The 26,311-nt window shown below is 38.3% G+C and overlaps 2 protein-coding genes across 2 annotated transcripts in view; one reads left to right on the top strand and one right to left on the bottom strand.

Moving 5' to 3' along the window:
* Positions 1-8,950, top strand: part of LOC143026345 (uncharacterized) — a 49,152-nt gene extending 40,202 nt beyond the window's left edge. The window contains exons 5-6 of the mRNA XM_076186564.1: positions 2,294-2,399; positions 5,158-8,950. Of these exons, the coding sequence (XP_076042679.1) occupies positions 2,294-2,399; positions 5,158-5,453 (402 nt within the window). The 3' untranslated portion in view covers positions 5,454-8,950. The remainder of the gene's footprint in view (positions 1-2,293; positions 2,400-5,157) is intronic.
* A 552-nt stretch (positions 8,951-9,502) lies between these two features.
* The window catches only part of LOC143026346 (uncharacterized), a 28,856-nt gene continuing 12,047 nt past the window's right edge, over positions 9,503-26,311 (bottom strand). Inside the window, exons 2-6 of the mRNA XM_076186565.1 lie at positions 21,647-21,889; positions 19,309-19,464; positions 16,190-16,401; positions 12,512-12,614; positions 9,503-10,662 (exon numbers count right to left, since the gene is read on the bottom strand). Coding sequence (XP_076042680.1) covers positions 10,487-10,662; positions 12,512-12,614; positions 16,190-16,401; positions 19,309-19,464; positions 21,647-21,889 — 890 coding nt within the window. The 3' untranslated portion in view covers positions 9,503-10,486. The remainder of the gene's footprint in view (positions 10,663-12,511; positions 12,615-16,189; positions 16,402-19,308; positions 19,465-21,646; positions 21,890-26,311) is intronic.

The raw sequence follows: 26,311 nt of genomic DNA, 5'->3' as shown, positions 1-26,311 counted from the left end.
TAATGTACCTACTCCTCAGGAAGCCTCTTATCTATTCAAGAAGTTTACTTGTTAGCCCTCCAGTATGTTCCAATTTCCATAATCATTTGTGCATTATTTTGCCAAAGATTTTTTCTAAATCAAGTTACACATAATCCACCCAGCCCACTTTTGCAGTACATCAATCACACATGAGGAAAAGATTTAAAAGATTGATACTCATGATCTTCTCAATCTAAAGTCAAATTGATTGTCACAATCTTTATATCTTCAAGATATTTCACCCACCAGTCTTTCACAATTGCACATTTCCACTGTCTCAATGATATGGCATTGGTCTTTATTTCAGAGGTATCTCTTTACTTCCTCCCTTATAGATTAGTATCATGTTTGCACTTGTCCAACCCTGTGGTACTAATCCTTCTTTCAATGAGCATACAATTAAAATATTGTCTGCCAATTGCTCTTTACATACTTTAAATATACAGTCTAGGACCCTGTTGGACATGGAGTTTTTTCTCATATGAAGTGATTACAAGAACACACTAGCCTCAAGTTTATATTTATATCCTTTTAATTCATACATACATATACCAAGGGCTTTTTCCTCTTTACAAGGGAAGTAGCCAAATCAAAAGGCATAATTCCACTCCCACCCATTTCATCCCCATCCACTCCACTCCCATTATCCACCTCTCCCTCTCTCTTAACTTGGCTCCTCCTGGATGCTGGGTCATCCTTGCATCTCACCCACTGCCCTGGGTCAGAAGCAATGCAGCAAGACTGCTTCATTTAATTGACAACCCCCCTCTCTGTCTCCAATAATGTTTGCTATTTATGTGAATGACATGGATGATGATGTGCAATGTTACATGAGCTTCTTTGCAGATGACGCTAAATTGTTAAGGAAAGTAAAAACTGAAACGGATTGCGAATCACTAAAGGAAGACCTGAATAAGGTATGGAACTGGAGTCTGAAATGGGAAGTGGGCTTCAACATTAAGAAATGTAGCATAATGGAGTTTGGAAAAAGTAAACAGAATATAAGGACAGTATAGAAATGGAACTAAGGAGGTAAAGAAAGTGGGATCCAAAAAAGATTTGGGTGTAATTATCTCAAAGGACTTGTCCTATGACAAACAAATAAATAAAATTGTCAGAGAATCCTATAACTTGCTAAGATCAATAAAAGTGGCATTTACATATTTGGATGAAGAAATTATTTAAAAAAAATATTAGTCACACTGATAAGGCCTAGATAAGAATATGTGGCGACATTGTGGTCACCCAGTACCAAAAAGAATATTAAGAAAATAGAAAGAATCCAGAGAGCAACAACAAAAATGGCCCTTGCACTTGCAAACTTATCATATGAGGAGAGACTGGCTAAACTGGAGTTACTGACTCTGGAGCAAAGAAAAGAGAGAGGTGACCTACTGACCATCTACAGAATCATGAAGGGCACAGAAGTACTCAATAGAGAGGACTTGTTAAACTGGGACAAGAGAATCACAAGAGGATATAGAAAGAAAATAAAAAAAACATAATTATAGAAGAGATCTGAAGAAAAATAGTTTTCCACATAGAGTGGTGGAAACTTGGAACAAACTGGACAAAAAAATAGTGTACGCAAAAACCATTCACGAATTTAAGAGCTAACTAGACACTGTGAGCTACAAAGTTGGGACACCATGAGCATAGCTCCCCTTCCTGTAAAACACAACTAGGTAAATACATAACCACTCCCTTATCCCCCCATTCTCCACCCACTTCCTTCCATCCTTTAACTCAATATCATTATATATAATAAGGGCTTCTTTCCCTTTACAAGGGAGCTTACAAGTTAAAGGCATGCATCCACTCCTATCCACTGCCCTTGTCTCTTATCTGAGCTCCTTCTGGATGAACATCACATATATATATATATATATATATATATATATATATATTTTTTTTTTTTTTTTTTTTTTTTTTTTCCCACTCTATTTACCTAGTTGAAGTATAAAGGAAAAAAAGCTATGTTTTCTTCCTGTATATTTGAACCAGTCTTTTGCCCCAGATCTCCCCCAAAGGAAACCCATGACTCCCTGTGTATTTACTATAATTAAATGTTTTTCTGATTGCTTTCCCTCTGCTCTATCTTGGAATACTGACTGCAGTAGTGTTATGCAGTGAGTAGTATAGGAATTTTTTTTACCTCTATAGTAACAAACATTTTTTCCTTCTCCATGGTTCTCCTTAGTGCCACATATAGTCTTTCATACCTGGCTGGCAATAGAACTTCTTGTTCAATCAAATCTATCTCTCTCAACAGACGGACCAGTTTCCAGAAAATTTTAAGTATCGCCTGGAGGTGGGTATTGAAAAGAAGAATGGAGAATACATTTCACTTTATGTACAGGAAGATTCCATTCCACCATGTGAGTCAAAATACTGTTCTTTTGTCAGTAGTGATGTATTAACAATTATGTATCACCTGATTTATTTCTCATGTACTAATATATTAGTATTTTATATTGCAAAATATTGCAAATAATATATGATTTATTTGCTGAAAAAAAAATCATAGAAAAAAGTGTTTAGGAAAAAAGTCAAGCATAAGTACACATGGGAGAGGGTGGTGGATGGAAGGTGGTAGATAGGGCTTTAATAGACTATATAGTAGTAAAAAGGAGAAGGGTAGGAATATTTTTGGATATACATGTTTTTCAGAAAGAGAGTGGGGGGAATATCAGATAATTTTTTGATGGAAGGTAAGTTGAGAGTGGAGGATAGATGGAGAAAGAGGAAAAGGATAGAAGGTAGGGAGGTGCTTAGACTAAGCTGCTTAACCTCTTCAGTATGAGTCAGATTTTCACATGCAGCATCAGATGCCTAATATACGATGCATCACACTACTCATTCTCTTTCACTCTGAGTAATAATAAACAGAGAATTTGATCAAACCAGTTCACAGAATTTGGGGGTCACTCGGCTATATCTACAAAATAAAAATAATCAAGACACCAATGCTGGCATCCTTGTATACCCACTCATGCCTTATGACACTTACGTAAGCATCATTGTATCAAAGAGGTTAAATAAGAAAGAAAAGGAGAAAGAGTACAAAAAGCTGAGAGAAGAGTGGGAGGGAGTGAAGAATAGAGTTGAACTAACAGTGGAGGAGGAATGGGGATGATTCAAGGAGGGAGTCACAAGGTGTGCAAAGATGGTGTATGAAACAAGGAGGATGGGAGGAAATAGAGGGAAGTGTAGTGAGTGGTGGGATGATGAAGCATAGAGGGTTGTAGAAGAGAAGAAATGAGCATTTACTGATTGGTTCCAAAATAAGGCGAGAAAATCACATGAGAGATACAAAGAAAAGAAAAGAGAAGTAAAGCATAAGATAAAGGAGGCAAAGAGGAGAGCATATGTGAAATGGGGGAAGAGTAATAAAAAGGTGTTTTGGAAAGATATTAAGAGAAGAAGGGGAGGCAAATCAAGTAGAAAAGAAAATGTAAAAGGTGCAGGTGGAGAGATGATAATGGAAAAGACGGCTGTAAGAGGAAGATGGGCAGAGTATTTTAGGGAGTTGATAAATGTGAAGGACAGACAGGGGTTGTGTGGATCAGATTTTTGTTGTAAGGCAGATATGTGAGAAAGCTTTAGGAAAAGGTAAAAATGTTTTTTAGTCCTTTATGGGTATGGAAAAGGCTCATGACAGGGTAGACAGAAAGGCGCTATGGAAGGTATGGCAGATATATGGGAGAAGAGGAAAGCTGTTAAGAGCAGTCAAGCATTTTTACAAGAGTAGTAGAACCTGTGGTAGCATTAGAAATAGAGTAAAGGTGGGGATGTGTCATGTTGCCATGGCTGTTCAACATATACATGGATGGGGTGGTGCAAGAGGCAGATGCAAAGGTAATAGGCCAGGGATTGGAGATGGTTAAAGAAAATGGAAAAAAAATGGGAGATAAGCCAGTTGTTGTTTGCTGATGACACTCAGTTTGTAGCAGGATCAAAGGAGGGATTAAGGAAGTTAGTGACAGAGTTTGGGAAGGTGTGTGAAAGAAGGAAGTTTGAAGATAAATATGGGTAAATGTAAGTTGATGAGATGTACATGGGGAGAGGATGGCAGCAAACTGGAAGTGAGTATTAAGGGAGAGAGACTGGAGGAAGTGGATAGCTTTAGATGCTTGGGGGCAAATGTGGTGGGAAAGGGAGCAGAAATGGAGGTAGAATGTAGATTGAGAGAAGTAAATGCCTTGGTGGATTAAAAAGTGTAATGAGAAATAAACATTTGGGAATGGATGCTAAGAGGAGATTGTATGAAGGGGTGATTATGCTGACAGCACTGTATGTAGCAGAAATATGGAACATAAAAGAGGAAGAGTTTAAATGTGTTTAAGATGAAATGCCTGAGAAGTATGGTAGGGGTTACTAGGCTGGATAGAGTGAGAAATTAAGAGGTGAGGAGGAGAGCAGGGGTGGAAAGGGAGTTGGGTGATAGGGTTGATGAAAGAATATTGGGATGGTTTGGACACATGGAAAGAATGAGTGAAGAAAGATTAATAAAGGTGTGGAAGGCAGAGGTGGAGGGTGTGAACATGAGTGAGCAACCAATGATGAGGTGGATGGATGGGGTAAAAGGGGCTTTGGGAAAGAGGGGAATGTCTGTTGAGGAAGGATGGGAGAAGACAGAAGATAGGAGTAAGTGGAAAATGGTAATGTATGTGTTTCCCCCTGTCTTCTCTTCCTCTACATGAGGGGATGGAGAGGGGTGGGTTGCAGATTAAATGAAGCGGCCTAGCTGTGAATATGCTGTGTCTTGCTGCATTACTCCTGACTCGGGGAATTCAGGGCAGTGGGCGAGATGTAGGGATGACCCATCATCCAGGAGGAGCCAAGAAAAGAGTGAGAGAGAGAGGGAGGGGTGGTGAATGGGAGTGAATTTTGGCTACCTCCCTTTGAAAGGGGGGAAAAACCCTTGGTATATGTAAAAAAAATCTAGTACAAGCTACTTGCTTTTGTGTGCATATGTAGAACGAAACTTCTGCTGCCTCTCTTTCTGTATATATATATATATATATATATTTATATATATATATATATGTTTATATATGTGTATGTGTAGGTGGGTGTATATGTGTGTTAGTGTGTGTCTCATTTGCCATTTTCAATCTTGTATTTCCGTTCCAGGCACCATCACAGAAGAAACTGTCAACAGTGATACTGATGAAAATGAAGGCAGTGGCAATGGTGATCTCAGCATTGATGGGGGTGAAGGAGATGGAAATGATGGTAGTGAAGTTGGTAGTGAAGTTGGTAGTGAGACTGAAATTGATGTCAATAGTGGTGGAAGTGGTGACGGTGCAAATGGCGATGATGGTGATGTAGTCCATGTTAGTGACATCCACAGTGGTGCAGCCTTACATTCCATCAGTACTTTGGTGTTCTCCATTGCAGCGTTGTATTACCTTGGCAATAGAGATTAACTTGACACTATTTTCAGTAGGAATTTCAACCCAGCTAACCCCCGTCACAAGATGTATGAATTTTTTCTGAATTATTTTTGGGGATTCGTTAGTCTTTCCCCCATTCGCTCAAATAATACCTCTTTTTCATCATAGCATTTCTAATTAACTTTATTTTATTCTCTTTGTTATCTTTATTTAGAAATTTTGGAATCAAGTTATTCCTTTCTTTATTTCCAAGTCCTTTTATTATGGCCAGGGTACATATTACAATCAGCAGCAGCAGGACATTCACGGAGAACATAATTTCTTGTTGTCATAGGACACCATTCCTCTTGAGATGTCTCAATCAATCCATTGCCCCAGGTTTCTTTTGTATAAGACCATGACTACCAGGCTTGGCCACTGACTAGACCAAATGACTCAAAGAAGAAATTGTGCTGCTGTTTGGGTAAGGTGAGAGTGGGGCAGTTTAGGAAGAGATGATCTGTGTCTTCTGTATAGTGATTACATCTTGGGCAATTTGAGTCAAGCAAGGCCTATTACATGTTGGTGCTATTTCAGCACTGGGTGATGGCCTGAATATATTGTGATAACATGGGAGTAACAACAAGTCCAAACATGACATTGGTTAACAATTACAGTAATAGATTTAGTAGGAGAAATTTTGGGTTTAAGTGTAAAGTGCTAGGGATCAATAGATTATAGATGACAAAAGCTAATTAAGATGTGCTAATAGAGCTGGGTAAAGTAGTCGTGAGAAATTACGAGGGCTTCGATTGTATGAAGGGAAAAATGAATAATGTCATTATGTTTGAGAAAAACTAAAATAAGTGGTGTAGAAAAACTAGCCAGTAGGAAATAAAATATATACCTCCTGAATATCAGCAATGCCTTGATGTTACAATGTTTAAGGCACATTATGCTGATCAGGAATACAAGGTAAAAGATTTAGAATGCCAATTGAATAAATTATATCTATATGCCAAGGACTTCTTCCTAAGGGAGGTAACCAGCCAAGGCATATACTCATTCCCCACCCAATCCACTTCTATCCACTGCCCATTGTTTCCCTCTCAGCTCTTTGTAGATGAAGGGTTATCCATCTCCTGCCCTCTGCTTAGGTCAGAAGCAATGCAGAAGACACAGTGCATCCTCAGCAGGGCTGCTTCATAAATTGATTGCACTTAATATTTAAATAAAGCCAAAATTGACTAACCTAAAGAGGGTATCAAAAAGCTAAGTGTTGTTGGATAAGGCAGCTCAAAGAGTACAGAGGTTGTTTAGCCATATGTAAAGACTTAAGTAAAGATTAGCAGAGAATGTAGAAAGTAAAATATAATGGAGTGAATATGAGAGGAAGACCAAGAACCAGGTGGATAGATGGGTTGGAGGAGGACTTGGACGTTTGAGGAATGTCTCTAGAGCAGGGAAGAGAATGCAAAAGATGGAAATGAGTGGGAGGAGATTAAAAATGGATGAAAGGGTGACGCAACCTGAAAGGATGTTCTTTTCATTTGCTTCATGAGTTATTTTCATTGGATGACTAAGAGGTTCACCATAAGAAGTCATGGGGGTAAACCATTTCCGCCAGTTGGGCCTCTTCTGTAGAAGCACTGCACCATGCTGCACTACCATCAACCTAAATGATGTGGTGGGGGACAGGGATAACTTCATTCATATGTTGCTAAGATGGGAAGGGCATTAAATTGTTTTTAGTGCAATTGTGGATGTTTATTTACCTAGTTGTATTATACAGGAAGGGGAGCTATGCTCGTGGTGACCCATTTTTGTATCTCTCAAGATCAAGTTTGTTCTTAAATTGTATTGTGTTTGCACACACTATTTCTTCATCCAATTTGTTCCATATATCTATGACTCTGTGTGGGAAGCTGTTCTTTTTCAGGTATCTTCTGTAGTTAAACTTTTTGAGTGTCATTTCATGTCCTCTTGTTTTTCCTCTGTCCTGTGTATTTACCTAATTGTAGTATACAGGAAAGGAGGAACACTTTATGGGTCCTGTCTCCTATCCTCTAATTTTCTAACATCCCCAGACTCATATTCATGTGCAATTCCAACTTGATCTATATCTTTGATTTCCAATTACCATTTATAGATTTGAACTCGTATTTTGTTTGAGCTTGGGGTATATCACCCTCTAAGCTATTCCACATATTTATACATCTGTATGGAAAACTGTATTTCTTCACATCCTTTCAATATGTCATTCTTAAGGGAAAGGGCATTTATTTATCTATATATAGTAATACCTCTCATTAACGGACTAAAAGGGGGGTAACGGTGTCCGTTGATGTGAAGAATACGTTGATTTGGAGTGGTTTTTGGGTGGCATGGTGATTGCACGCACTAAACAGCACCGAAAACACTGCAAACACAGCTAATTAACATCCGTTAATGAGAGGTCTCACTGTACCAATAGGCTTCTTCCTCCGCTCATCCCACACTCATCTAACATCTATTTGCTACCCTTTTATCTTAGCTCCTTGGGGATGAATGGCCATCCCTACCTGGGTCAGAGGCAATGCAGAAAAAAAACAGCACTTCCACTTCAGGGTATGACATCCAAATTTGGGTTACCCACAGTACTTCAATTACGTAGCAACTTTCTCTCCTTGTCCACTCAATAGTAAAAAGAAAAAACAAGGAGAATGCTTTTCTGGACACATCTTATCATCTGTTGATATATCCATTGGTATATTAGGTGTGTTTACCTAATTGTATTTCTTCATTGTGTACAGGAAAAGCTCCCAGCTTTTCCTGTACACAATATATGGGAAATGAAATGGGTGGGAGTGATTTCTATGCCTTTTTCTTTTTGGCTACCCCCCATGTAAGGGGGAAAGAGCTTTTGGTATATGTATGTATGTATGTACAGGAAAAGAGCAACATTTATGGGATCCTGTCTCTTACTCTCTAATTATCATACCTAGATTCAAATTCAAGTGTGTGTGTGTCAATTAATCAGTGATGGTTGCAGCATTGGGGACAATTTCCAGTCCTATGAATTGAGTTGCTACTACTTTCTATGTCACTTTTTGTGTGTGTTTGTCTCTTTTTGCATAATTTGACACCAGATGCTTCAATTAGATTTTTTCTTTCTATATTATAATCTTTTAGCAATGTACGCACATTATTGTTACACAAAGTGTTGACAGTTCACACCCCTGCATTTTTTTTTTTTTTTATTCTTTATTTTCTATTATTTTTTTTTTTACACTTATAATCAGATGTACATTTATAGTTTATACATTTATAGTTCATCACCTTTTGTTGCCAAGAGATATCTCTGACTGTGTTTCATTACCTTCACTTTTGAATCCCTACATATATGTAGGCCTATACATTGTTGGTAGCAGACACCTTACCTCTTATGTCTGCTCTTGTCACTAAAGCAGTTGTGTATCTCTTTCAGTCCTCAGGTTTATGAGATACTGCTGTTCTTATTTGATGTACATTTCATTAGGATTACTTGTTTTGTAATAAAAACACAATTTTTTTGTATGCTTTTCACAATCCTTTTAACCCCTTTACGTCAGTATCAATCCCTCACCTGAATAAAATTATAACTATTTGTTGGAATTATGTTCATGGGGGGTGGAAAAGCCCTTGGGATATGTACTGTATGTATGTAAGTGTGTTCACTAATTCAAGTTTTCTGTTGTTGACTTTAACTTATATTACATTGGGCTTCTGTTGAACAGAGACTAGTAAAATTAGGGCCTCTACTGTAGAAGTATTCATATTAGCCAGATGTTACAAGGCAGTACAAGATCAGTGAAAGTAAACTTCAAATCACAAAACACAATCAATCAATCCATTGCACCTGGTCTCTTGCAGAAGACCTATGGCCCAAAGTTATTTAAAGGTCACAAAGCACAACAAATGAATGAATAAGACATGGTAACTAGCAAGTGTAGACAAATTCAAGAATGGGTAAAAAAGGATGCAGAAGAGGAAGAAGGCGACTAAATGGGACAACAGATCCATCACCGTACCTTTCTCTCGTGATAAACCAAGACAAAGCATTATCTTATGGAATGTAAATCACATTTATGTTTATACCAATTTATTCATCAATTTTTCTACATACAACAACTTCCATGAGTTCTTATTTTACAAAATATCAAAATGTAAGAGGGATTAAAACAAGCACTATTCAAAAGCTCAATAAGATTAACTGGAACTCTAGGATAGTGGTGACTGCATAATGCATATCACAATGTTGCAAAAATAGATATAATAATCCTTTAATCAAAGAAACACTTGCCAACTTTGGCAAGGTTCAAATGAAAATGTATACAATATACATACCTATATTCAAGGTATTAAATCTGACCTGCAAACTATAGGGTATATTTAGATCTGGTTATACGCAAATGGAAAAGATTATTATAGAAATGCAAGATGCTTTGACTCATGGATGACCTGTCATCCATGAGGAGCTAAGATGAGAGGGAGGAATGGGTGTGAGTAGGTACGTGACTTTGACTTGCCTACCTACCATAAAGGGAGGGAAAAGCTCTTGATATATAGATAGATGCATACATATACCAAGGGCTTTTTCCCCCTTCAAGGGAGGTAGCTAAAGTCAAAAGGCATAATGCCACTCCTACTCATTTCATCCCCACCCACTCCACTCGCATTCACCACTCCTCCCTCCATCATTTCTTGGTTCTTCCTGGATGACGGGTCATTCCTACATCCTGCCCATTGCCCTGGGTCAAAAGCAATGCAGCAAGACAGCACATCCACAGTAAGGCCACTTCATTTAAATGGTGACCTCCCCTCTCTGTCCCCTTATGCAGAAAAAGAGAAGATGAGGATAAATCCCTTCAGGCTGTATCAAAACATCATTCACACATAACCTCTCCCTATCCTGGGCCATCCCCACCCACTACCTCCCATGCATCAAAGCATCATCCATATACAACCATTCTCCATTCACCCCTAGCTTCTGTCTTCTCCCTTCCCCAACAAGCATCCCCCTCTTTCTCTATGCCCCTTTTAGATAGATATACAAGATAAATGATTGGTTAATAGTGTACATAAAGGAGACATAAGACAACTGTTGTAGAAGCTGCCAGACTGACAGACCAAGAAGTTGCTACATTTTTGTCTTCATCACTATTGTCATTTCCACTGTCACCACCATTATCATCTATGTTTCCATTATCATCCATGTTTCCATTATCAATTTCCTTTTTAGTACCTGAAAATATTTACATTGATTTTAACATTAATTAATCCCTTGCATTTTATCAATAGAAAAAAGATGTACAAAATGCAGACCAGGCAGTATTTTGACCATGGTTGAAGCTATCTACTCTGATTGATATGCTTGGACAACCTAGGCTACTGATAAATAATAGCTTAAATTTGGTACTTAACTGGGTACTTTATGCTCATCAGTAAAATTCTTAGTGAAATAAATCATTAACATAACAGGAAAAGATGAACAACTATATATCAAACACAATTCAAGACTTCAGCATGTATTCCAGTATTCTAATACAGGTATAATGTTTAGGGTACAGATTCCATAAGCTTAATGATGGAGTGTAACCCTGGGCCTGGTCAAAAGACCATGTCAATCTATCAGGATGTACTTTCAGGTGGAAGTTCAAGTGTTCATGGTATTCGAAGATGGGAAGCAGGAGAATAATTCTTGATTACATTTATCTTATGAGATCACCCATAGTGCAATCATCTTTTGTTGATTCCAGATCCCAAAAGATTTGAGTTGAGATAATCAAGATAAATAATTACAATATTCAGCAAAGACACACAATCCTAGTGTTGTAATTGTACTTTTCAGGGTACAATGAGTCCTTGATGATCACAGGTATATAGTTTTTTGCTTCTTTGTGAATGTCAGGAAGATTGTCCTCACTCCTCCCTCACCTCTTCTACTGGCCCATCCCATGACTTTTGACCCAGAAGGTTCCCAAGGGAATCTCATGGGCCCAGTCACGTGAATCACATGCCACTTCGCTGCGTGACTTGATCAAAGCTTCCTTGAAGCCCACGGGTGGGACAAAGCCTCCTTAAGGAATTCACATGCAGTACCGGCATCAATCAATCCCAGAGATGACTCAACCAGAGCCTTGCCTGACCACATGATGATGAACAGCGAACTCTGAGGAACTCATGTGTGGTACCAGCCTCCCATACCCTTTGTCTTCATGAGTCAGCATCTTAAGAACATTTTGCATCCAGCTTCCCATGCATCGACTTTGCCCTTGCACCAATTAAGGGCATGGGTCATGACCTGCCCATGTATATTATGATCAGACAAACATTGAAGATTCAGATTGCCTCAGAGCATCACAATGTGAGCCTGGCTTGCTGCTCTGTTGCTTTCTCACCTCTTCCCCCATTTCCCACAAGCAGACCAAGTTGGGACACAACTTGAAACACACAGTCATCACCTCCCTTGCCATCTCATCCCCTCCCCCTTTTCTCACATTTAGAGTGAGCTATTATTATTGGGTAGCAACATTCATTTCTAAATAAACAAATTCTCTCCATCAGAGTTTGCCTTCAATCCAGCCTAAGATTTGGCTACCCAACATGGGGCAAGACTACCAGCTTAATGGTGAACATTGAAATTTCACAGGAGTATCACAATATTAACTCAGTGGGATAGTCACCGCAATTAAACTTACACTAACAGCATTTACTTATTAAAAGGGATGGGAAAATTTGTCAAAAGTAATGATATTCTACACACCCTTCCTGTACTGTACAGTAAAATTAGGTAAAATAGGTACACCAATCTGGGTTAGCTAAGATTAACTAGGAGTTTTTTCATAACTTCTCTCATCATGTACTGTACTGAAATATAACTTATGTTTATCAATCTTATATGTATTTGAATGACAAATTCTCCATACCCAACACTGCACATTATAATTAGGTAACTACAATTAGGAACTTTGGATAAGTAAAGAGTGGGAATGGTGGGGTAGAGTGACCCTTTGGTCTTTGGATCACGGGTTGGACTTGTGATCAGGTTAAGAAGGAACTGATAAGATGACTTACACTTAACAATTACTTACATGGTTGTATTGATGATGTCGCTCTCCAGACTGAAACATATTTCCCCTGTATTACAAATCCAACCGTAAGACGAATCGAAGAACCCTCTGGGTATTTGTCAACCTGTTGGTAAGGAACATTATTTAGATTGGGAACCAATTTTTGTTCAAGCACTGAATTTATTCCTCCTAATACACTACTGGAAAATTGGCCACCTCATTTGGTCAAATTTATCACTGAAATGTAAAAAAAAAAATCATAACAGGAAATAATCACTGGGTAACGGCTCCAGTTCACATGGAGGTGATAATAACATAATAATTTCAGCCTAACAGCATACTTTGAATGATGTCCTGGCTAAGAAGAAATTTCATTCAATTATGATGAGGTTACCAACCTGACAGAATTAAAACATATTAATGTTCCATCAAGGTTTATTAACTGACTGATGAGTGATAGAATTCAGTTCTATTCTTGGATACTTTGGGTATTAATGCATATTTAATTTCAACTGTGTTCCCATTCATATCTCAAAGATAATTTTCCATGTGTGAAATTTCCGTGACCTTTCCATATGGGCTTCCAAATTCTAAAAAAGTACTTTAGTATTTTTCCCTCATATCCTCCTCTTGTTGGGAAGTATCTTCATGATTAAGCCACCTTATGAAAGAATTACATACATATATATATCACTTGGACAAAATGTAGTGGCAGATTTGTAAATTATAATCACGAAGAACCCACAGTCGGAATAAAGGAAACTTAGAAGAAAGTATAACTTCAATATTTTGGCTAATAGCTATAGTCCTATTCAGGAAAGTACAGGTTACAAGGATTTGCAGAGACATAAATACAATTGAGATATGAGTAGATGGGGAACATGCAGAGCTAAAAACATGACAATCCATCGCACAGGGTGGAGTCAGAGGGGAGGGGGTGTGTGGGTGGAAGTGTGAGGTAAGAAAGGAAGTGGGGTCAGGAGGGTGAAAATTCTTAACCAAACGGCTCACAGCTAGCCGTGAGATTATGTATGGGGACCATTGACCTTTGGAGATGTTCAAGTTTGGACATTCTTCAATTAAGGCGGATTCAACAATTTTTTCTTTTAAAGCTGAAGTTGGACTTAAACAAAATTTTGGCCTTGTCCCAGTCAAGACTGATTTTTGGTACTGACATGCTGGAACACAGCAGAATTTTCCTGGGGATACCTAATGGATGTTTTGTGCTCCATTAACCTGGTATTAAGATCTCTTCCGGTCTGACCAAGGTACACTAAATCACAATCTTTACAAGGAAGGCTATACACTCCTGGGGCCTCAGTTCCCTTTAACCTTTGATGAACATTAACAATTTGTTTGTGTACAGTGTTAGGGTAATGGTAAGCAACTGTGAGACACTTGGTGGGAATTAATTTAAAAGAAGGACTGATGGAGTGACAATAGGGGATTTTTAAAACATCTTTGAAAGAGGGTTGTGTGGTGGGAACTGAAGTTTTATGGTGGCTGGCTCTAGCCTTGATGACGGCTTGATCCAAGAACCAGGACGGGTATGCCAACTTCAAAAGTTGCCTTTTGATGAGGTCAATCTCCTGGTCCAAGAACCTAGGACTAGAAATCCTAAAAGCTCTCAGAAAAAGGCCAGAGGCAACACTCTTCTTAACTTTGTCGGAATGGTTGCTGAAAAAGTGGAGATAACTGTCTGAATGGGTGGGTTTTCTATAAACTGTAAAAAATAATTCTCCATCAATCCTTCTAATAAAAATGTCTAGGAAAGGGATCTGTTGACCTTTTTCCCATTCTGTTTTGAATTTGATGTTAGGGGTTGATTGGTTCAACTTGTCCAGAAATGCCACGAACGCACCCCACCTATCATCCCACGCTGAGAAAATGTCAACATAATGGAACCAAATCATCTCAGGCAGTTTGATGGTGGGTAACAGAATACATTCAAAGTACTCCATGTACAAATTGGCCAAAACAGGAGATAAATTAGAACCCATGCTTGTGTTAGCGTGGTATGTTGTACATCATACCATTATTGTACATTGTAATTGTGTGTTGCTTATTAGGGGAATTATATGTTTCCCCCTCTTTATAAAATTGTCATATGTTTTGTTGTTTGTTGTTTTATTATTTATTGTAATTATGTGTAATCATTGTGTATAATTGTAATTATACTGGATATCGCAAATGCGATGCACGTCTTTTGGCACCAATTGGCGGCGTGGCGTCAGTTGAGAGCCAGCTCTCGTTGTATACACACGTATTAGTTGTCAGTATCAGAGATTACAGTGTGTTTCCACAATTTGACTTTTATTTAGTAGCCACCCAACACATGCTGCAACCAAATTTCTGTCTAAAGAATTAGTCCTGGAAAGAAAAGACATTAGAGGAAACACAAAGCCAAACTAGATCAATGATTTTGTTGGCTGGGGGGAAAATTGTCTTGAAACAGTTGCAGTCTGGTTTCTAAAAATGTAAGAACATCCACAACATTGATGTTAGTAAAGAAAGAGGTTATGTCAAGACTGAGTAACTTGGCATCCTGTATATTGACATTCTTAATTTTGGAAATGAAATCTAGGGAGTTTTTAATGTGAGAGTTGGAAAATTGGCCAACAAAAGGTGACAAGAGTTCTGAGAGCCATTTAGAAAGTTTACTCATACACGAGCCTCAATTGGAAATGATGGGCCTCAAAGGAATATCTGGTTTATGAACCTTTGGAAGACCATAAAAGTAGGGGAGCTTGGGATTTGTGACCTAAAGATTATTAATGCAATTATCCACTGAAATCTTGTGAACTTGTTTGTTAAATTTAGCGGCTGAGGTCTTAAGGGGGTTTTTGTTGAGCTTTTGTAGGTGTCATAAGCTTTCTTAACATAATCAGAAAGTTCTAAAATAACAACTTGGCCTCCTTTGTCTGCTTTGGTAATGATGATGTTATCTAACTCCTTAACTTCACACTCACACCAGAGAAACACCATGTGTTAGACTATTTGGTAGGTTTTGACAAATTCTTGGCCAATAATAATTATGATAAAGATCTTGCTTGCCTCAAAGGTTTTTTGCTTAATGGTATTTCTGAGTGTTTTATTTCTGAGTGTTTTAACAGGGATTGTGGCTTACCAAAAAGACAAGGATGGGGGAAGGCAGGAAATAGGGGTGAGTGGAGAATGGCTGTGTATAGTGGATACTGTGATGCAAGGAAGGGAGGATGCAAGGAATGGGGGGGGAAGTAAGGAGTGGTTATGTGTGAATGATATTTTGATGCAGCCTGAAGGGATTTCTATCCTCTATTCTCTTTTTTCCACATGAGGGGATGTCCTGAGCCTTGGTGCATTGCTTCTGACCCAGGGTAGTGGGCAGGAGACAGGGATGACTTTTCATCCACAAGGAGCTAAGATGAGAGGGAGGAAGGGTGGTGGTTGGGAGTGGAATGGATGGGAGTGGGTATGTGCCTTTTGACTTGACTGCTTCCCTCATAAGGAGGAAAAAGCCCTTGGTATATAGATAGATTTATATTATTTCTTTATCCAAACTATTCCATGAATTAATAATCTTGTATGGAAAACTATTTTTCAATGTCCTTCAAGTATCTAAAGAGAGAGAAATAAAGAGGAGACAGACAGATAGATTGATGGACACACACAAATAAAGAGAGAAAATAAGCACAAGTAATAGTCACACATAATGCTTACCTGGAACTTGTGATCCTGTACTGTATACTGTCGAGAGTTGTTGGCATAGTTAATAGACATGAGTTGCACTTTTTCAATCCAATTCTCCCCATTCCACACACCATATTCTACTTGAGGGGGTGGGTATAGGGCAGGAGTCCTCATACTGTTTATCTGAACACATTGCTCATCTGGTGAAGCTGATGCTGAATAGTAGGTTCTACTGCCAAAATCTGGAACAGAATTATGTAAACAGGGTGTATTTTAGCAGCCCTTTACAGCAATGCAGCATTGCAATCATTCTTATGAATAGTATGCATGGTATTCATTCCACTTTATGAAAAATCTATAGGACCAACAAGAGGTACCTGCAACCATTGGTCCTGCAAGACAGACATCAAAGAATGATCTTGCCTCCCATTTTCAAAACCCATCAGTACCCTCACCTCCATCTATAGGTGCAGCCTTATGTGGCCTCTCCCTGTAAACTTTGTATTTCCTCTACCTTTTCATATGAGATGAGAACTGACAACCAAGAACTAACCCCCTCCTCTGACCACTTTAAGCCAATGACAGAAATAGTTCCATAGTGGTGGTTTGATGTACGTGGGTGGGGTTGTCAAAGCAACAAATTGAAGAAAACATGTCAGAAGAATGTAAAGAAATACAATTCTATATCACTGCCCCAACTACTGGCTATAGCCTTGATCAGTGGTTTTTAAATTTTTCCAGGCTGGTGCCACCTTGGCTCCCAGGCATATTCTTAGCACCCCCTCCCCGCTCACAAACACGTATGAACACACACCATTTACTTTTTACTTCAACTTTGGGCTATGTAACAAACCTATATTCAGTATTCATTTATAGTTTTTATGCCAGTTATATCCTCTATAAACTGCATATGTGTTCCTTTACCTTAATGTTTATAACATATATTTTGTCATTCTGATTTTGTCTACCTATATCCCAAGGGCTTTTCCCCCTTTACAAGTTAGGCAGCCAAAGTCAAAACACATATAACCACTACCACCTATTTCATTCCCACCCATTCCACTCCCATTCAATACCCTTTCCTCCCTCTCATCTTAGCTCCACATGGATGACACGTCATCCCTGTATCTTGCCCACTGTCCTGGGTCAGAAGCAATGCAGCAAGACACAGCACACCCACAGCAAGACCACTTGACTTAATTGGTGACCCCCCTCTCCATACTCTCATGCAGAAAAAAAAACACAGGGAGAAATCCCTTTGGGCTGCATCAAAATATCATTCACACATAACCATTCCCTAACCTCCCCATCCCCCACCTCCTCCTTTCCTTGCTATACACAGCCATTCTCCACTCACCCCTATATCCTGCCCCCTCCCTTCCTTGCTCAATAGACATCTCCTTGCTCAGCACCCCTTTCACCCCATCTATCCATCTCATCGTTGGTTGTCCCCTCAAGTTCACTCCACCCACATCTGCCTTCCATGCCTTTTTTACTAATCTTGCATCACTCATTCTTTCCATGTGTCCAAACCATCCTCATACTTTTTCATCTACTATCTCTGCCATCTCCTTTTCCACCTCCCTATCCTCCTCACCTCGTTTCTCAGATTAGGGAAAAAAAAAGAGCATCTAATGTCATCCTGTCTACCCCCTACTGCCCCCTTTTGCCTCATCACCACCCCCAGATCTTTCCTCTATCCTCAGGGAGGTAGTACCATCCACTTTGGAAACCAAGCTAAAACAAAGTAAATTTAAAACTAGGTATGATAGTTGGAGAAAAAGAGATGGAACCCCACAAGTGTAGTTTTTTCCAATTATGTATGTGAAATAGTACAACACTGACAGTCCGACATTTCTTCTCAGAGCAACCTATGGGCGGGTCTGAAGACCATCTAACTTTATCAAGATTTATCAGTAGAAAAAAGAAGTACAAAATGCACACCAGGCAGCATTTTGACCATGGTTGAAGCTATCTAATCTGCTTGACATGCTTGGACAGCCTAGGCAGCTGATAAATAATAGCTTATGTTTAGAACTTAACTGGGTACTTTGAGCTCATCAGTAAAATTCTTAGTGAAAAAAATCCTTACCATAACAATAGGAAAAGATGAACAGCTATATATCAAACACAATTCAAGACTTAGCATGTATTCCAGTATTCTAATACAGGTATAATGTTTAGGGTACAGATTCCATAAGTTTAATGATGGAGTGTAACCCTGGACCAGGTCAAAAGACCATGTCAATCTATCAGGATGTACTTCCAGGTGATTTGGGTGTTCATGGGATTTGAAGATAGGAAGCAGGAGAATAATTCTTGCTTACATTGATCTTATAAGATCACCCCTGGTGCAATCATCCATTGTTGATCCCAGTTGGGGAAGTGTCTTCCAGCAGCTGGTCACAAAATATCTTCTCACTTAGTACTGTATTCAACTACAGCAAGAAGAGAAAAAAAAAAGATGATGAAGAAGAAAAAAAAAAAAAAAAAGATGATAATGAATCTTGACTGGACATACCTTTTAATAGACTGAAAAATGAGCCAAGAAGCACTATGAAAACTGACTGGGACAAGCTAGAGTTGGTCACAAATCTAAGCACACAGTCTGAGACATTTGCATGGATATACATTGATGGAATCAGCAATTTTACTTAAGATCTCACTAGGACCCAATCTAAGATGGATCCCAAGCCTAGGCTAAAAAAAAATGCCTGCCACTTGTCACAACAAAATTTATATCTTGTACCAATGCTACCTGTCTATAAATCAATGGCTTTTCTTCCCCTTACAAGAAAGGTAGCTATGTCAAAAGGCAACCTGCTCCCACCCATTTCACTCCCATCCACCACACCTTCCTCCCTCTCATCTCAGCTCCTCCTGGATGATGGGTCATCCCTGCACCCTCCCCACTGCCTCAGGCCAGAAGCAATGCAGCAAGACATAGCACAACCACAACAAGGCCACTTCACTTAATTGGTAACCCTCCCTCTCCATCCCCTTAATGCAGAGAAATACCTTCAAAAGACAATGTCTCCATCTCACAGAGTGCAATGGCACCATGTGCAGATATCTCCAGATACCATTATACTACCAAAGAAAATTAAATGCAAAACAGAAGTTAGAATTAGGACACTACTATATCTCACCTGCCATAACAAGCTGAAAGGAATCCGACACTGTAGACTCTGCATTTGTTTTCACCTCACAGGAGTAAAAACCCTCGTATTCGATATGCCTCTCCAAGAACTTGATCATGCCATTATTTTGTGTCATGTTGACTCGGCCATCCAAAAATCCAGAGACTGTAGATATTCCACAATGAAAGACATTAATGCTGATTCATCAATACATATTACTATAGAAGATTTGCATGTATGGCATCACTCCTGGATTGATAAATACATACATAAACAAACACATACACTCAGCCCTTAATGTAATGGATTTTGAAGGTAACAGACAAAATCCAGTAACTCACAATAAATATATAGTCCCTCCAATCCCTACTCCCCACCATGCAATCATGGTATATCAAGAACCCATCTTCACAATCCTTGGTAAATCTGATATACAGTAAATGTAATACCCCCTCCAGATAAATGAAGATTTATCCTGCTAGTATTTTGATCAGGATATGTTCTCTGAAATTATGTTTAACTATATACATACATATGCATTCTTATTCAAATGTGATACAAACTTCTAGTTTTTATTTATATCTTTTTTATTATTCTTTATTTCAAATTTTTGGACACAGAATTTGGTGTGAAATCCAATATTACAGATAACTTATATGATATAAATTCAATAACATTTGGTAGGTAGCTGACCAAGAACATAGGCACTGGCAAGAATGTACAATTTAGGGGTATACATGATGAAAAAGAAAAAAAATATATTAAACTCTGGTAGGAATTGGGGTACTGGGTGTTAAGACTATTTTATGACCCTCTGGCCATGCTTTACAAAAAGAAATGATACTTTATTATGATATCCCCCCATCCCGAACATTTTGCATCTCATATCACAACTAGCCAGTGGGCAGCCAGAGGCCACAAATGTACTAACTCTAACCTAACCAATCTATTTAGTGTTAGGGACCCTTGGCATTCAACTTGGCAACTTGTAGTGGTGGCATCATCATGCATAGGTGAATTAATTCACTACTCACTATTGCACAGAATTTCTCCTTCCCCATCAAAATCCTTCTAGGACTACAAATCTTATGTCAATTATTTTTCATCATTACACAACTGACCACTCAGCTGAAAAGCAAACAGAGTGAGATGACAATATCAAAGGAATCACATAAAAATGAATTAAAAAAGTTAAAAGGTAATCATGATAAGCTAAAAAGAGAGAGGATGAAGTTGGTGGACAGTGTGAAATAAAGCAATGAGAAAAGCAGGGAAAAAGAAGAAAATATTTTAGACATCGAAGAAAAGCAGAGAGGGTGGTTGAAATATTTAGAGATCAGAAAGAACAGAAAGGGTGGTTAAAGTTACAAGAGGAGAAACAAGATCTGTCTTATCAAATTATAGAAAAAAGTGGATGATAAGATTAGGGTTCTTAAGAGCACAGAAGGGGTAAGAGAAGTAGAAGACAAAGATAAATGCATTATTGTGGTAGGATAGAATGAGGAACATTTCCCAGTGAGAAAAAATAAGAATAAAAAATAGGCAGAAAGTAAAAGAAGCTGAGCGAGTAATAATGAGCAACTAGAAAGGCATTAAGCTTTGTCTTTCCTTGGGTGGTGTTCATACCTCTCAGACAGCAGTGACACCATATACAGATACCTCTACTTACCCAACAAATAAATTACTTTTCCTCAATCAGCAGTTATCTGCAAAGTAAGGCAGTTAGGTACAGGAGAGGGATATTCTCACCCCTTTCACATCCCTTTCACTACCCACTGTGACCATGCAAAGATTGCAATTCATTCTTTCCCAGCAATACTGCCAATTCATCACTGGTGCACCCTTCTCCAACTCTGTCACTTACACATATTTTTGCTAGTTTTACATTCTGACCTGTAGTTGACCTGTTACTTGGTTCTCTCTTGCATATTCTGACCAGGAGATAATCTGCTACCTGGTTCTCTTTTGCAGGAAAACTGAGGCCCCTGTAGTACAAATATATAATTGTGTGGGTGTTTATTGGAGGTGATCATGGTGTAAGTCAAAATATATTTACCTGGCAAGTGAAGAGTCCAGGATTTGAGTCCCGGGTAGTGTCAACCTTTCAGCTCACAAACCCCTAACTTTAACATGGTACAGTAAGTGGAATCAAGACAGGGAACACACCCAGACTACTCCTAAAAATGGGGAACTTCAAGGGGTTGTTGTGAGAATGCTCAATGGAAGTGACTACAATAAGTGCTAACATGTTTGCCAGCCAAATGGGAAGTCTTGGGTTAAAGTTCTAGGCAATGCCAACTTTTAAGATGACATTTCCAACTATAAGTATAAATAAATGAAGACTCACCCACAGGCTCTTCATTTGGCTTCCAGGAAAAGATGCTGCTGCCAACCTCATCAACCTTGTTATAGTACCAAACGATTGATTCAAGTTCCTCGCCTACGTCCAAGTCAAAGATGCAGTCCAGAGAGTAAGGTTCTTCAGAGCTATCCAGTTCCCCAAGAGTGATATAGTAGTACGTAAAGTTCATTGACTCATTGCCAATCTCCACTTTAGGTTTGCTGAGACACCAACCTCTGGCTAAGAATCCTGTGTGGTGGGAAGACAGGTCAAGAGTGAGAGCAGGGGCTGCCTTCTACATAGATGAAAAATATAAAGTAAGACACACACATGCACACATGCTAATTCAGCCATCTGAGTTCATGTCGTGCTCAGGGCTGGAAAAAAAATATGCTGCAATGTGATTCAACACTCCAACTCTGGTGGGCAAGGAGTTGTATATGTGTATATGTAAGGTCATGGGATTAACCACAGTTCAGGCCTTACGTGAGCTCTGAACTCTCATCCAGGAGGGTAATAGCTGTCAATCATGTGTCCAACATGTGATCCAAGATCTCTGTGTAAAATTTTATCTAGTTCTCCCCAATTATAATATCTTGGCAGATATATAAAATACAAATTAATGGATGTCTTATTCAATATGTAAATAAATATATACAGTCGAACCTCGAAAGCCTGGACCCCGAATGCCCGGACCCTCGTATGACCGGTCGAAATGAACAAAGGGTGGACTATTCAAGCAAAGCTCCCTATTTGTCTGGTAGGTGGCAGCGATGGCCGTACAATTGTACTCAAACCCGGCCCAGTCAAGCCGCCACCAGGGCTGCTGTTTCGTAGAATTTTGTACCAAAACATAGTAAAATAGCGGCATGTGGCAACTGCACAAGGACATGAGGAAATTTTTCTGCATAGCAGGCTGTTAAAAACATTCAAAAACTCAAACTTTTGCTTAAGAATTATAGAAATAGTTATCAAATAATAAATGGTACATCAAAATATGACTTTTATTTGGAATTGTGTTACTTATAAAATATTATACCCCAAAAGATACGTTTTTACGGTGTAGAAAAAAATTCTACGCTAAAGTTTCAGCTTTCTTTTAGCACCAGGGCTGCCATTTCGTAGAATTTTGTACCAAAACGTAGTAAAAGCGCGGCATGTGGAAACTGCACAAGGACATGAGGAATTGTTTTCTACATATCAGCTGGCTGTTAAAAACATTCAAAAACTCAAACTTTTGTTTAAAAATCATAGAATTAGTTATCAAATAATAAATGGTACATCAAAATATGACTTTTATTGGTAATTGTGTTACTTATAAAATATTATACCCCAAAAGATACGTTTTTACGGCGTAGAAAAAAATTCTACGCTGAAGTTTCAGCTTTCTTTTAGCGATAATAATATGAAAAAATCATTTCTATATCTTACTGAATATGTTAGGGCATGGGGGCCTTATATACATTCAAGAATAAAAAAAAAAACTAGAACCAACATTTTGTCAAAGTTTGACAGGTATATCTTGCTATGAAAATCTGCACACGCCCGAGAAAAATGTATGCCCCGGTATGGCAACACTCCCATTCTACACAGCCGTGTAGAAAATGCGGCAACCCTGGCCGCCACCATTGTCCCGCGTGCATACCTTCCGATATTTACAGTGTACGTAATAAAAAATACAGTACAATACACTGTACAGTACATTTACATGCCTGTATTACAGTTATTATTACAGAATTATTAGTATTATAGTATTATTATTACAGCATTGTTATTATTACAGTGTTAGAGTATTATTCTTATGTGTTTCTATGCCATATCATACATTTGCTATACGTATACCGCTACGAAAATCTACGGGTGTTAGGGCATTTTCGATTACCGGATTTTTGGCATGACCGGACTGCCCTTCCCCCCCAAATTAGTCCGGGCTTTCGAGGTTCGACTGTATATATATATATATATATATATATATATATATATATATATATTTATGTGTATATATATATTTATATATATACATATATATATATATATATACACACACATATATATATATATATATATATATATATATACACCAAAGAACTTATTGGATCATAAAATAACACTAGTATGTCAAATTACGTGTCTTTTGAGTCGGAGTGGCCTGGCATGGGGGTGAAAGGAATGTGCCTACTACTATCCTGTGTTTATTTAAAACGGTGACTTGTTGCCATGGGTGAATGCCGTATACTACTCAGTTCATCCCTGGCACACACTATCTTTGTACAATCCTCACGATGTCAGTAGAGATGTGGCTTCTGTGACATGATGAGTGAGGTGGTTTGGTAGGTCTTCTGCCATGCCTAACTATTCCACTATTGCTGGGAGGTCAGTGGCATGAAACTAGTACCCCACACCAGTGCTGCCAGGTTGAGTTGCCTATTTTACCCTAAATTCACCACATTACCCTGTTTGTTCACAATGTATTTATGAAGATCATATATATGTATATATATGTAAGAAATATTACCATGTGTACACTAATGAAATAGTATACAGTATAGTGTAGTACTCACATGTACTTGCATGGCTATCCACTCATGTTGCCACTGTCCATAGATGTTCATTTACTCCTGATCAGGTTTGTACATGCAATCCATCATCAGATTAATGTATGTGTATGTAATTTTGAAACTGTCTAATATTGAATTTTCAAAGATTCTCTTAACATGAATCATTTCAAATAACATGTCTGCATTCGGGGGATTTCTTGTTTTTGTTTTCAAAAGATTGATTTGAGAAAAAAGCCCTCTCTACACTGGTGCTTGAATGAGGCAAGCATAACAGTTTTGTTGTGAAGTTTCCACCAATGGAAAGAGGGTGGGCCATCATCTTTCTTCATACTCTATACAGTACTTCCATCCAAAATTTCTAAACATTTCTGTGTTCTGTAGCAAATGCCACTCAGTGTCAATGATGTTAAAGTCATTCTCAGGGACAAGATTTGGAAACTTTGATGCTAATATGGCAATGGAAGAGATAGGTTTTATCAAAATACATTGAGGATCCAATACTTTGAGAGATTCAAGTAATGGATTAAATATGTGTGGAAGCTGCGATGCACTCTCAATATAAAAATCAAGACATCTTAGCCTGAAGTTTTTAAGATCCTATTTCTCGATAGGGTGGCATGTGTTGAGTGATGCAGTAGCCTGACTACCCAAATACATGTCTTCCAAGAGAAGAAAATAAGCCACATCTCTGACTTTCACCTTTACTAATGTTGTTGATCTTAACAAGCTTGGCTTCAGGTAACACTCAAGTATAGTAGCCAAGACTGCAGACTCTACTGTTAAAAGCATATATCTTTGGGTCCTCACTTTCTATTTCCTTACTAAGGTCACTGAAGAAAGTCAATACATAATCTAGAAATTCTAGGTAGAGTTTACTTATATGATCATTCAGTTTTTGTAAGATGGACTGGGATACTTGTCATCAATCCTCAATGCTGCTTGAGCAAAAAAACAGCTTTAGAGCTGACAGTTGTTCCAGAAGCCTTCTCACTGCAATGTGCAGTGACAGCCATCATGTCTTGGATAGATGTTTAATCATGTGTGGCTTCACATTGACGAATTCCTGAAAATCCTTTTAAGTCATGAACTGCTTAAGGTAGGGTTATACTAGTCAACAAAAAGCTTGTAGTTCAACTTTTGCATTCATTCATCCTATAAGTGGTTACACATAAGTCCAGCTTTACCATGTAGAGAAATTCCCATCAGTCACATAAAAGGAACTACATCAAGCCCTACCTTCTATCCAAAATGAGGAACTCTCATTGGCAGAGCCAATGCCTATGCCACCTTCTCAAATATTTTATCCTAAATAACTTTGAACAGCTTATGATCTCTCTAAAATGCATACGTGACCATCTTTGCATATCTTCTACACACATACATGCACTAGCTCTGCCTATCAAGCAAAGCTAGATTAAAATAATTGCAAATTGAATAGAAGGGAGGAAAACAAAGCTATTCAGGGTCACAGCAAAGCCAAAATGTTGCTGATTTCAACTTTTGAAGAGAGAAAGGGAAGGAAAACAGTGGCCTTTGTCTCCGAAGTCAATTACGATAGAAAACACAAGAAGATAAAATTTCATTTCTAGTTTTGTTTACATCATAAACCATTGTCCTTCATTGCTATATCTACACTAATAATGAATGATTTTGAAGGCTTCACACCCCAAAAGGTAAGTCCATTAGAAAAACAAATCAATATAGTACAGAAGATAATTTTGAAAAAGGAGATAAGTCTCAAGTTCGATACTCTGCCATGGAGGTAAGTGAAACTCTTACAGAGTTGAAAAGATTTGGACTTAATTTCTTCACATGAAGCTAGATTAAATAATCTAGGGTATAAACTTGAGCAGAAAAAGGATACTAACCTGGCTAAAAGAAATGGAGAATGATAAATTGAGGAGGGAGACTGAAACTTTGATAAATGAGAGAAAAAAATCTTAACACCATGGAGGAAAAAGAGGATAGGCCATCAACAAAATGAGGATAGGAGAAATAGAGTAACCTTTAAAGAGATCATGGAGCAACAGGGAAGAGATAGCCTGGAAGAAGGAATAGTCGAGGTTATATAAAGAAAAAAGAGAGAGAATCTCTTGTCAGAGATATTGTAGAC

This window comes from Oratosquilla oratoria, chromosome 6 (genome assembly GCF_046742065.1).
Source record: "Oratosquilla oratoria isolate Oo_2021 chromosome 6, ASM4674206v1, whole genome shotgun sequence".
NCBI lineage: Eukaryota > Metazoa > Arthropoda > Malacostraca > Stomatopoda > Squillidae > Oratosquilla > Oratosquilla oratoria.
The sequence above is the reverse complement of the archived record's forward strand: the minus strand, read 5'-3'. Positions and strand labels throughout refer to the sequence as shown.